Source organism: Elephantulus edwardii, unplaced genomic scaffold, assembly GCF_000299155.1.
Source record: "Elephantulus edwardii isolate Elephantulus edwardi_28Jun2011 unplaced genomic scaffold, EleEdw1.0 scaffold00067, whole genome shotgun sequence".
NCBI classification, from domain to species: domain Eukaryota; kingdom Metazoa; phylum Chordata; class Mammalia; order Macroscelidea; family Macroscelididae; genus Elephantulus; species Elephantulus edwardii.
Genome location: NW_006399817.1, coordinates 14,709,648 through 14,723,998, shown reverse-complemented (window position 1 = coordinate 14,723,998; position 14,351 = coordinate 14,709,648). Strand labels below are relative to the sequence as shown.

Here is a 14,351-nt window from a genome sequence, read left to right as displayed (position 1 = left end):
CTACAGTATAATTTCATAATTCAGAAAATCCATTGGAGGGTTAGCTATGAGTCAGTTTCAACTCAGTAATGTTGTTGTTATTGTTGTTGTTATGTGCTGCCAAGTTGCCTGAGACTCATAGCAACCCTATGTGCAACAGCCCTAAACCCTGCTCTATCCCTTGCCAATCTTATTGTCTCTGACACACCTACCCCTATTACCCCAGTCACTGAATCAATCCATCTCATCGAGGGTCTTCCTCTCCTGCGCTGCCCCTCCACCTTCCCAAACATGACATCCCTCTCCAAGAATTGGTCCCTCCTTGCAACATGTCCAAAGTATGCGAGACAGTTTCAGAATCATTGCTTCCAAGGAGCAGTCTGGCTTCACCCTCTCTGGGATGAATCAGTTTGTTATCCTAGCAGTCCATGGTATATTCAATACCCTTTTCCAGAACAACAGCTCAAAGGTTTCAACTTTCCTTATTTCATCCCTAGTCATTGTCCAGTTCTCTATGCATAGCAAGTAATTGCAAAGACAATGACCTGTATCAGGTACACGTTAGTCTCCAGACTGACACTGTTGCTCTTCAGTACTTTGGAGAGGTCTCTTACAGCAGACTTTCCCATGGCTTTTTGTCTTTTATTTTCCTGTCTGCTGATATCAAGAATGTTGATTGTAGACTCAAGCAAATTGAAGCTGTCAACAATATCAATCTCTCACCATCCATCCTCATGTTGTCAATCGGCCCAGTGGTGAGAATCTTTGTTTTCTTGATGTTGAGCTTCAATCCATAGTGAAAGCTGCAGTCTTTGTCCTTCTGCAGCAAGTACTTCATGTCCTCCTCTGTTTCAGCACGCAGGGTTGTGTCATCTGCATAACGAAAATTGTTGATGAGTCTACCACGAGTCCTGATGCCACACTTCTCGTAGAGCCCGGCTTCCTGGATAACCTGTTCTGCATATAGATTGAAAAGATATAGAGATAGGACACATCTATGATGCACACCTTTCCCAATTTTGAAATTTTCAGTGTTCCCAATTTTCAGTGTTTTCTTGCTCTGTTCTGACAACTACCTCCTGGTCCAAGTATAGGTTTCACATAAGCATAATCAACTGTTCTGGGATTGCCATTCTTCTCAGAGTCAGCCATAGTTTGTTGTGATCCACATAGTCAAAGCCTTTGCATAGTCAATGAACATAGACAGTCCTCTGGTACTTTCTGCTTTCAGCGAAGATCTGACATTAGCTATAATATCTGACATTTAGCTATAATATACCTAGTGCCATGGCCTCTTCTAAATCCAGCCTGGACTTCTGGCAGTTTTCTGTTGATGTGCTGTTCCAGGCTTTTTTTTAAAATAATATTCAGCAGAATCTTGCTTGCATGTGATATCACTGATACTGTTTGATAATTTCCACACACTATTGGTTAGCCTTAACAACACATAACAAAAACAACATTGATTACAAAATGACAAATGCATATATATATATATAATGATATACATATATAATGATATATATAATGATATATATCATTATATATATATTTAATAGATATATCCATGCGTTATACATATATATTGAATATATATATATATACATGCATTATATATATATTGAATATATATACACATGCATTGTAATTGATGTTGATTTTGTTATGTGCTGTTAAGGCAAACCGATAGAGTGTGGAAATTATGAAACAGTATCATTGATATCACATACAAGCAAGATATAGTCTTTGCAATTATGTGCTATGCATCGGAGAGCTGGACAGTGAATAAGGATGAGAGGAGAATTGATGCCTTTGAGCTGTGGTTCTGGAGAAGAGTGTTAAATATACCATGGACTGCTAGGAGAACAAACAGGTTTGCCCTGGAGAGGATGAAGCCAGAATGCTCCTTGGAGTCAAGGATTCTGAAGCTTTGTCTGACATACTTTGGGCATGTTGCAAGGAGGGACTGGTCCTTGGAGAGGGACGTCATGTTTGGGAGAGTGGAGGGACAGCACAGGAGAGGAAGATCCTCCATGAGATGGATCCTGTGAGTGGAGTGGTGGGAATGTGTGTTTGAGATGGCAAGGTTGGCACAGGATAGAATGGCATTTAGGGCTCTTGTACATAGGATTGCTATGAGTCACAAGCGACTTGGTGACACATAATAACAACAACAATGTATGTTAACCAGGCTTTTTAAAAAAATAATTTTATATTAGTTTACATAGAAAGTTCATGTTTTATAAAATTAATCATCATTGAACTATCCACCATTATCTTGTCTTTACAGACTCCCACTCTTATCTTTTCTGTTTTCTTTACCCATCCCTCCTTCCCCCCACGAAATTTTGCAACCCTGTGATTTTCTACCTGCCCATCCTCAACTCTCTGCTCCCACTCTTCCCCCTTGAATACTCATACACTTTTCACCAGTTATAATTCTATTTCTACAACAATAGTTTTTTTGCAGTATTTGTCCTTAAGAGACTGAGTTAATTCACTCAGCATAATGCTCTCTGTTCAGTTCCTCCCAAGTTAGGAAGTGATTTACAAAATCACTGTTCCTGAGTTCTGTATAGCACTCCATCATGTGAATATACAACAACTTCTCAATTCATTCAGTTGTGGTTGGACATTTGGGCTGTTTTCATGTACTTGTGTTTGTGAAATGTTACTATGAACATTGGTATACACATCTCTGTTTCTGTCTCAGTTCTAATTATTTCGGGATATATTCTTAGCAGTGGAACAGCTGTGTCATGTGGAATTTCTATGTTGAGCTTTTTAGGAAACACCATTCTGCCTTCCAGAGCGGTTGCACCATTTTAAAATCCCATCAACAGTGTATGAGAGTTCCTATCACTCCGCTTCCTCTCAAGATTTAGCATTCGCTGTCCTGTTTAACTTTGCTATTGTTACTGGGCTGAGATGATATCTCATTGTGGTTTTGATTTGCATGTCTTATACTGACAGTGATTTTAAGTATTTCTTCATGTATCCATTGGCCATCTGAATATCTTTCTCTGTGAAAAGCCTTTACATATCTTTTGCCTGTTTTGTGTAATTGTGTTATCGGTGTTTTTCCTATGGAGGCCTTGTAGGACTCTGTAAATTATCCTTGTCTGAGTTGGTAATGCCAAATGTTTTTCCAAGTCAGTAAGTTTTCTTTTCACCCTACTGGGAAAAGTTTTTTGATGCACACAGGTATTTAATCTTTAGAATGCTTAAGATAATATACATTGTTCTTAATTTTCATCCAAGTCGTCTTTATTCTAAAGCTGAACAGCTATCACTAATCAGTCAGAAAGCACTGGGTATTAATTCTGCTACTTAATGGGGAGAGACCTATATCTTTGAGGGGAGTGGTAAAGTGAGGTTATTTGGGACTGGTATTGGTACTGAATAATACAGTGTCTACCAAACCATGAAAACATACTTCTATATTTTAATAACTAGTTTTTCACCCTGCACATTATTTCTCCTCAAGTGACAATACCTCTTTGAACCTGAAAGAATAATATAGTTGGTACTTTCTATTTCCTTCGTTTATTGTGCTGATTTTATTTTACAATTACAATGTTTTTTTTTATTTATCTGGCATATATGTTGCTAGTTTATAGCATGTATTATCATTTTTAGATTTTTCTTAAGCTTTAAAATAATTTAACATATAGATTAAGTTTTAAAACTCACTTTCACATGCTTATTTAGACATGGCAAGAGAAATATATTTTAAATCTATGAATTATTGGGCTAAGAACATTTTTTCAGAGAATTATTTAACTGTACTTTTTAAACTATACTATTTTCTAAAAATATAAAAATAATTTTTCCCCATAGTGGCCTTAAATTTCCAGACTCCTGGTCTGCCTATGGATCTACAAATTGGAAAATTTTTGGACAATGGTGGTTCTGGATATGTTCTGAAACCACATTTCTTAAGAGACATAAACTTAAAGTTTGATCCAAGTGAATCATTCCGAGTCACTAAACCAATTACACTTACAATAAGGGTAAGTTTAATTATGTTTTCCTCCTTATATTGTTATTTGGACATATTAAGTATACTATAAATTATTGTTTTTGATGATATTAGTTTTTCCATAATTATTTATAAAGCTTTCAAAATCTTTTCAGCCACTATAAGGGGATGGAATTTCAGCATTCTTTTATATCTGAAATTATTTTTCTGTTGACTTCTTTGCATAAATTACCTGAGTGTGATTGGAAATATTGGCTCTAAATCCTTTTCCTTTCAAATGTCTATTTATATTATGCCACTGTTGTTATGGCTTTAATAGGAAGACTATTAATTGTGGAGAAGTCTTATATCTACAAAATCTATTTTGTGATTGTCCTGCTTTCCCTCAACTTGTAAAAAAAAATTACTAATCAATTCTAGGATTTGTTAATACACTTTTGCTTGCAGAAATTGAAATCTTAAACCAATTATAAGATCAAAGACTACAACCTTCAATATGGGTTATATCTCAACATCAGGAAAACACATTCTCACAACTAGATCTAAACACAACATCATGAGAAATTGAGAAAATATTGACATCAGTAACTTTTTTTGCTTGGACCCACAATCAACACTCATGTATAACAATGAAAAAAAAATCAAAAGACATGTTGCAATTGGCAAAATTTGCTGCAAGAACCTCTTTGTAGTACTAGAGAGCAAAGAATGTCACTTAAAAGACTAAAGTGTTTCAGAAGACTGAAGAAGAATTGATGCTTTTAAATTATGATGTTGCAGAGTTCTGAAACTGCCAAAAGAACAAACAAATCTAGAGAAAGTAAAACCAAAGTGCTTCTTAAGAGGCAAGGAGGGTGAAATTTCATCCCACATACTTTGAACAAATTGCACTGTTTTTGTTGTATACTATCTAATAAGAACCAACTCATAGCTGACCCTCTAGAGAGTTTCCAGAGGCAGTAAATCACATGTGAGATTGCCCTTCTATACCCTATGGAGCAGCTGGTGCATTCAAACCACGTACCTTTGTGTTGTCAGCACAATTCCTTACCACTAAGCCACCAGACTCCCTCAGGAGACACCAGACATTGGAAAAAGACTTGGAAAAGTAGAGAACAAATGGAAAAGAACCTCAATGAGATGGGTTGACACAGTGACAACAATGGACTACAATGGAACATGGGAGTTATAATGAGAATAGTGTAGGATAAGGCAAAGTGATGTACTTTATGACATTCAATAACAGCAACAATTTCCAGAATTAGTTGTTACACTTCATAGTCTTTTCTTCAATTATGTATTTGAATTTCATTTTCTTATCTGGAAATTTTAAGTATTCCATATTTTTCATATATATATATATATATATATACACACTCTGTGTCCATTTATTTGTGCCAATGTTAGCACTTACTTCTTTTCTTTGCACTTTGAAAGAGTATTTAATATATTTTTTGCTATATTGATGATCCAAGGTCTGCAGCTGATTTTATATTTTATTGATTCTAGTGTGGATCTGAAATTGTCTCTCCCATTATTAGTTCATTCCTCTCATTTTTATTTACTTCATATTGCTTCTTTTTTATTTCTGTCTGTGTCATATCCAGTAACTTCTCCCTCAGGGAATTCTCTTATTATTTCATCTCTTGTTTTATTGTATCATTGTGTAATTTTATTGACAGCAAAAGCAGAAGTCTTAAAGATATTATTTCCAGTAGTAAAGATTTTTCTAAAGTTTTGACCTTCTGGATCACAAATGATACATTTCTTTTCTAAAGATGTTATCGAAATGCAATCTTATTTTAGACTGTTAATATACATGTTTTTAAAGCAACAAGATTCAGGTGGTCTTAATCATTTTTTTCAACTTTACGAAGATGTTACTAGAACCCTAGAAACCATTTAAGATCTTATTTTAGCTATTTGATAAATACTTATATTACTGCCCTTGGCTAGGTTTGTTGTGTCTCATATTACAACCTAAAGTAACTCTGCTAGTGTGAGCTCTGAAACTACCTGAGACAATGGGCTACCTGAGACTGTGTAAAGTTAGAATTTCCCCTAAGGGTAATTCTTTCATGACTACTCCCATCTCAACTTCTTCCACCACTATCATAACATCACAGATTTTAATAAGTCTTCACCATTTTGTGTTGTTGGTGGTGTGTGCCATTGATCAACTGACTCATAGTGACCCTATGCACAATAGCTCTGAACCTTGCCCTATCTTGAGCCAATCTCACTGTCCTAGAGACACCTATTCTCATTACCCCAATAACTCTGTCAGTCCTTCTCATATGGAATCTTCCTTTCCTGTGCTGTCCCTCCACGCATTCAAGCATGAAGTCCTTCTCCAATGACTTATCCTTCCTGGCATCATGCCCAAAATATGTGAGACAGAGCCTCAAAATCCTTGCCTCCAAGGAGAACCTTCTCCAGGCCAGGCCTATTTTCTTGGAAGTACATAATATATTTAATACTCTCCTCACTATTTTCGTCTGACATACTTTGGACATGTTGCCAGGAGGGACGGGTCCTTGGAGAGGGACATCATGCTTGGGAGGGTGGAGGGACAGCGCAGGAGGGGAAGACCCTCTCTGAGATGGATTGATTCGGTGACTGGGGTAATCGGGATGGTGTGTCAGAGGCGGTGCGGTTGGCACAGGATAGAGCAGGGTTTAGGGCTGTTGTGCATAGGGTCGCTATGAGTCGAAAACGACTCGACGGCACACAACAACAACAACAACAACAACAACTCCTCACTATTATACCCATAGCAAATAAAGGATGTTTGGGACCATCACACAGATACTAATATGGAAAGAGAGTACAGGAAAGGGGAATGGGATTGAAATGGTTCTGTTCCCTGCAGGATAACAGCTTCAGTGAAGAACATAGGTGACTTTTGGGCTGTTTAGGATTTTGTGACTCCAAAGTAGGAACAGATACTTAATTCACAGAAATAGCTTATAATACTAAACACAGCCACCAATTTATTATTTGGCATTCATTCTAGAATCTGGCAATATATTAGCCTTTAACTTACAATGTTATTACAACTTTGGCATCCTCTTTGTACTTTCAGTCATTTTTCTACTGAAAAGAGGTGATTCAGTCACTGTGTAAATTCTCCTCTTTTTTCACATAGATTTCTTTGTTATACATCTATAGTTGTACTCTCTCTTTTTATTCTACCAGCTAAGCTATTCTTTCTCATTTGCTTTTATTCCATTCTCTTCCTGCCCCTGAAGTGCTTGCCTCTTTTAAGGCTTTAATCTTAAACTTTATTTCAAACTATATATTTTTTTGGAGTTATTTAATTCATGACTTTAACTGCCGTGCATACATCCACAGTGCTGACATTTTTAGATGATCTCAATTAGAGGATTGAAAGCCTCTTTTTTAGTATTTCTCTATAAAAAAGGCACAAGTACAATTACTAGTCTGCTATGTAAAGAACTTGGAGGTTGCCACTCTCCTGCTCAAAAGAAGAAAAAAGCTGGAAAATGCAACTCTCTTGAGATCTGTTAGAGAGCTGAAGTAACAGAGCAAACTACTGTCCTTTTACATGGAAAGATGGGAAGACATGATGAATCACAATTTACCAAGTGCAGTATTCAGAAGCAAATACCTAGAGAGTAAGAGTCAAAAGTGAGTAGCTGCTTCATCAACAAAAATAGTCAACTCATTGCTGTCAAGTTAGAGCTGATTCATAGCTGACCCTCCAGTGGGTTTTACGAGGTCATAAATCTCATCTTCTGTAGAGCAGCTGGTGAATTTGAACCATGGTTTCAGCAGACATTGAATAAAGCAAGTTGTTGATGAGTGTTCCTCTTATCCTGATGCCACACTCTTCATAAATACCAGTTTCTTGAATGATTTTCTCAGCATAGACCCTGAATAGGTAATTGATAAAAGAGCCGTGATGTATTCCTGAATCCAAACCATGCAGTGTTCCCTTGCTCTGTTCAGATAACAGGTTCTTGGTCTGGGTGTAAGTTTTGCATAAATATGATCAAATGTTCTGGAATTTCCATTATTGTCTATACTAGTCATACGTTATTATGATTCACACAATAAAATGCCTTTGCACAGTTAATGAAACACAAATTGTCATTCTTTTGGTATTTGCTGCTTTCAGCCAGGATCCATTTGACATTAGCAATGATATCCCTGGTTCCTCAACCTTATCTAAACCCAACTTAAGCTTCTGGCAATTGTCTGTCAATGTAATGTTCCAGCTGTTTTTGAATGATCTTCAACAATGTTTTGCTTGCATGTAATATTAATGATATTATTCTATAATCTTCACACTTGTTGGGTCAGTAACCTTTCTTTAGAATGAGAACAAATGTGGAATCTCTTCCAGTATTTTGGTTAGGTCGCTGTCTTCCAAACTTCCTGTTGCAGACTGGTGAGCATGTCCAGAGGTACATCTGTTAGTTGGAACATGTTACTTGGTATCCCATCAATTCCTGAGACCTAAATTTTTGCCATTGCCTTAAATGCAGCTTTAGTTTCCTCCTTCATTATGCTATGCAGATGACACAACCTTGCTTGCTGGAAGTGAGGAGGGCTTGAGATGCTTGCTACAGAGGGTTAAGGACTACATACAGCCTTCAGTGTGGATTACATCTCAACATCCAAAAAACAAAAAGCATACCACTAGGCTAATGGAAAACTTCATGCTAGATGAAGAGAAAATTGAAATTGTCAACAATTTTATCTTACTTGCATCCATAATCAACACCTTTGCAGCAATACCCAGGAAACCTGGAGACATATAGCATTGATAAAGTCTGCTGTCAGGGACTTCCTCAAAGCCAGGAAGAGCTTCAATGTCAGTCTAAAGCTAAGGTGCACCTGATTAAAGCCATCATTTTTCCACTCACTTGCTGTACCCCGGAAAGATAGATGATGAGTAGGGATGACAAGAGATGAATCTATATCTTTGAATGATGATGCTGAATATCCCTTGCACAAACAAATATGTCTTGGAGAAGGTGAAACTACAATGCTCTTTGAAGACAATAATAATGAAGCTTTATCTCCCATACTTGAGGCATAGTGCTAGGAAAGGCTATTCCTTGGAAAGGAATATCATGTACGGAAGAGTCAGCGAAAGAGAGGATGAGTCTCAACAAGACAGATTGACATAGTGATTGTAGCAATGGACTCACGTGTGTCAGAGATGACGAGGATGGCACAGGATAGGACACGGTTCAGATATACTGTTTGTAAGGTTGCAATGAGTCATACTAAACTAGACAGCCCATAGCAACACCTACAATAACAACAAGCAGTCAATAAATCAAAACGTGTTACATTTGGGAAATTTACTTTCAAGGACCTATCTAAAGCTTTAAAGAGCAAGGATGTTAGCGTTAAGACTAAGGTGAATCTGATGCAAACTTGTGCATTTTTTTTTTGCTTCCTATGCCTGGCCTGAAGAGCAACAACGTCAGTATAGTGACTACCATGTGCCTGATATAAGCCATGGTCTTTGCAATCACTTGCTATGCACCAAAGAGCTGGATAATGACTAGAGATGATAGAAGGGAAATTGATACCTTTGAGCTGTGGTGTTGGAGAAGAGTATTGAACATACCATGGATTGCTAAGAGAACAAACATGTTCATCTTGGAGAGGGTGAAACCAGGCTGCTCCTTGGAGGCAAGGATTCTGAAGCTTCATCTGGCCTATTTTTGGGTAGGTTGCAAGGAAAAATTGGTCCTTAGTTGTTGTTGTTGTTATGTGCCGTTGAGTGGTTTGGGACTCATAGCGACCCTATGTACAACAGCCCTAAGCCGTGCTCTATCCCCTACCAATCTCATTGCCTCTGACACACCCATCCTGATTACCCCAGTCACTGAATCAATCCACCTCATAGAGGGTCTTCCCCTCCTGTGCTGTTTCTCTACTTTACCCAGCATGATGTCCCTCTCTAAAGACCTGTCTCTCCTTACAACATGTCCAAAGTATGTCAGACGAAGCCCCAGAATCCTTGCCTCCAAGGAGCAGCCTGGTTTAATCCCCTCTAGGATGAATCTGTTTGTTTTCTTTGCAGTCCATGGTACATTCAATACTCTTCTCCAGCACCACAGCTCAAAGGCATCAATTCTCCTTCTATCCTCCCTAGTCATTGTCCAACTCTCTGATACATAACAAGTGATTACAAAAACCATGGCCTCTATCAGGTGCACCTTAGTCTTCGGAGAGACACCGTTGCTCTTGAGTACTTTAGAGAGGTCCCTAACAGCAGAATTTCCCATCGCAATACATTTTTTGATTTCCTGGCTACTGGTGCCAAGAGTGTTGACCGTGGAGCCGAGCAAACTGAAGCTGTGAACACTCTCAATCTCTTCGCCATCCATCCTGATGCTACCGATTGGTCCGGTGGTGAGAATTTTTTTCTTCTTGACATTGAGCCTCAGTCCATACTGAAGGCTGCAGTCCTTGACCCTCTTCAGTAAGTGCATGAGGTCCTCCTCAGTTTCAGCGAGCAAAGTTGTGTCATCTGCATAACACAGATTGTTGATAGATCGTCCACCAATCCTAACGCCACACTTCTCCTCATAGTGCCCAGCCTCTCGGATAATCTGGTCTGCATACAGGTTGAAAAGGTATGGAGATAGGACATATCCCTGGCGTACAACCTTCCCAATTTTGAACCATGCAGTGTTGCCCTGCTCTGTTCTGACGACTGCCTCTTGGTCCAAGTATAGGTTTCGCATTAGCATGATTAAATGTTCTGGGATTCCCATTCCTCTCAGAGTCAGCCACAGTCTGTTATGATTCACGCAGTCAAATGCCTTTGCATAATCAATGAAACACAGATAGACATTCTTCTGGTATTTTCTGCTTTCAGCTAAGATCCATCTAATATCAGCTACAATATCCCTAGTACCAGTCCTTAGAGAGGAACGTCATTCTTGGCAGGGTAGAGGGATAGTGCAGGTTAGGAAGATCCTTGATGAGATGGATTGATTCAGTGACTGGGGAAATGGGGTAGATGTGTTTTAGACAGTGAGATTGGCACAGGATAGACCAGGGTCATCGAATTTAGGCCATAGTCTTTCCAATTACTAGCTATGCATCAAGACCTGGACAATGAATAAGGGTGACAGAAGAATTGATGCCTTTGAGCTGTGGTGTTGGAGAAGAACACTGAACATCCCATGAATGGCCAAGAGAATGAACAGATGTATCTTGGAGATGGTGCTGCCAGAATATTCTTTGGAGGCAAGAATGATGAGGCTTTGCCTCACATAATATGGATATGTTGCTCGGAGGTGCTATTCCTTAGAGAGGGACATGATGTTGGGAAGGATGGAGGGTTGGCAAAGGAGAGGAAGACCCTCACCCAGGTGGATTGATATGGTGACTGCTGCACTGGGCTCTTGTGTGTTAGGAAGTATGAGGATGACATGGGACATGACTGGATTCAGATCTTTTTGTTTGTAAGGTTGTTTTGAGTCGTAATAGACTTGACAACACCTAGAAACAACAACTTGGAAAATGTACAGCCAGAATTTTCCTTGGAGGCAAAGATGGCATCTTTCATACTTTGGACATGTAGCTAGGTGAGGCTATTCCTTGGTAATGGACACCGTGCTTGAAAAGCTGTAGAGTTAGCAAATGAGAGGATGACCTCCAATCAGATAGATTGACCTGATGACTTCAGCATTGGATTCTAATATGTCTGAGATGCTGGGAATGGTACAGAATAGGGTAGAGTTCAGATTGGCTGTTTATAGAATTGCTATGAATCAAACTCGATGGTGTCTAAAAGCAACAGCAGTAATGCATATGAATGTTAGATAATGAATAAAGAAGACCAAAGAAATGGTGCCTTTGAATTGTGGCATTGTCAAAGAATAATGGCTATATTGTCGATTGCCTAAAGACCCAATGTATCTGCCCTAGTATAAATGAAACCAGAGTGTTCTTTGGAGGCCAGGATGGTGAAATTTCACCTTGTCTCTCATACTTTGAACATTTTATCAGAGAAGCCAGTCCTTGGAGAAAGACATCTTGATGAGAAAAGGAGAGGGTTAATAACAGAAAGAAAGACCCTCAGTGAGAAGGATTCACACAGTGACTCTTAACAATAGGCTCAAGCATGGTGAAAATCATAAGGATGGTACAAATTAGGGAAATGTTCCTATCTGTTTTTCATGAAGTTGGAGAGCCATACTTAAATTATAGGCATTGAACAACAGTAAAAATTTTTTCTAAAGTCCTAGAAGTGCAGTCAGAATGTTCCTTAGGAACAAGGATGTTGAAACTATTCCTTATGTACTTTGTGCATCTAATAAAAAGTATCCAGTTCCTGGAGAAGAATAGCATTCTTAGAAAAGTCAGGGGAAAAGGCACAGCATCAAGGCAGAAAGATTTATTGATTGGCCCAATGGTGATAACAACAAATGATTTAAACACAGAGATTGTGATATTTCTTTAAAAATTAAGTTCTGTCTCTAAGAACAATTGCTGCCAGTGATAGGCAAATATTCACAGGCCTCCAAGGGAACATCTGTTCGTGAGGTTATTGTTGAAATATATATATCAGCCACTAACACTAATGATGAAGAAACTGAGAATTTTTACCAACTGTGATTGAACGTGTAATCCAGACACATCAATAGTAATTGGTGACTGGAATGCAAAAGTTGACTTTTACAGTCTATTATTTTTGTGTTGAGTAGACATCTAAATGAGGGGTATTTTTGTGTGTACGTGTGAAGTGTCTTTTCATATTTCCTAAAATTTTTTAGTAGTATTTAAAGGTGAATGCAATGTCATTAATCTTCAATTCATTGTTCTAAGCCTAGTAGATCATATTATTATCTGATTAAAATTTACCAATACTAGTCCATTATAACTTACCAATAACAAGGTATCAAACTTCATGCATTCCATTTCATAGATACAGACTAAGTTGTTGTTATATGTCATCAAGTCACCTGTGACTCATAGAGACTCTTTATACAACACCCTTAAACTCTGCTCTCCCTGTGCCAACTTTATTGTCTCTGAAACACCTACCCCCATTACCCCTGTCACTGAATTAATCCATTTCAACAAGGATCTTCCTCTCTTGCGCTGTCCCTCCACCCTCCCAAGCCTGATTTTTCTTTTCAAGGACTGGTCCTTCCTTGCAACATGTCCAAAGTAGGTCAGACAAAGCTTCAGAATTCTTGCCTCCAGGGAGCAACCTGGTCTCAAACTCACTAGGACGAACCTATTTGTTCTCGTAGCAGTCCTTGGTATATTCCATACTCTTCTACAGCACCACAGCTCAATGACATCAATTCTCCTTCTATCATCCCTAATAATTTTACAGCTTTCTGATGCATAGCATGTAATTGCAAAGACTATGGCCTGGAGCAGGTACACCATAGTCTCCAGACTGACATTGTTGCTCTTCAGTACTTTGGAGAGGTCCCTGACAGCAGACTTTCCCAATGCAAGTAATTTTTTAATCTCTTTACTACTGGTGCCAAGAGTGTTGATTGTGGAACCAAGCAAACCGAAGCTGTTAGCAATCTTAATCTCTTCATCATCTATTATGAGCTGCCATTTGGCCCAGTGGTGAAAATCTTTGTCTTCTTGATATTGAGCCTTAGGCTGCAGTCCTTGACCTTCTGGAGCAAGCTCTTCATGTCCTCCTCAGTTTCAGCTAGCAGGGTTATGTCATCTGCATAAAGTTGATGAGCCTTCCTCCAATCTGATGCCCCATTTCTCTTCGTAGAGACTAAGTTACCTGTGTTAAATTACATAACTATAAAATTTCAGATATAATGGATACTTTTTAAAATAAGTGAAGAGAAAAGGCAATATAGAAAAGGAGGATGATCAAATATTGTGATTAATGTAAAAAAATCTTATAAAACAAAATCTGGATGAATAATCTAATGAAAATCCAATATGGTTGTGAACTTCTACTCAAATCACAATTAAAATAAAACATCTATTAATAGAAAAAAATTTAAAAAATAGCATCATTTCTTCCTAATCTAATTTGCTGCTACTACTTTATTTCAATCACTCAGTTAATGGCACTATTAATTGATTAATTAATTAGCACGGCTAGAATATTGGAAACTATCCTCTCTTTTAACTCTTACATCCAATACATATCCAAATTCTGCTAATTCTACTCTCAAGTCACTTTCTAAGGTATTTCTTTAGAGCTTACTTGTTTGCTACTTTCTGTTTCAGGAATGTAGTATTTGTAATTGGACTTGGCCATTTGGTTTCTGAATAGGTTTTTAGTTGCCCTGTCTTAGTGTTCCTGATACATCTTCCAGAATTCAACGAGAGAAGGTTTTTTTTTATTTTAAATTTAATTTTATTTATTTATTTTTCATTTCAATGAACGTCTACAGAG

At 38.0% G+C, this 14,351-nt stretch overlaps 1 protein-coding gene across 1 annotated transcript in view; it reads left to right on the top strand.

The window, feature by feature from the left end:
• PLCZ1 (phospholipase C, zeta 1) overlaps positions 1-14,351 on the top strand; it is a 107,305-nt gene that overhangs the window by 72,877 nt on the left and 20,077 nt on the right. Inside the window, exon 9 of the mRNA XM_006888485.1 lies at positions 3,820-3,992. Coding sequence (XP_006888547.1) covers positions 3,820-3,992 — 173 coding nt within the window. The remainder of the gene's footprint in view (positions 1-3,819; positions 3,993-14,351) is intronic.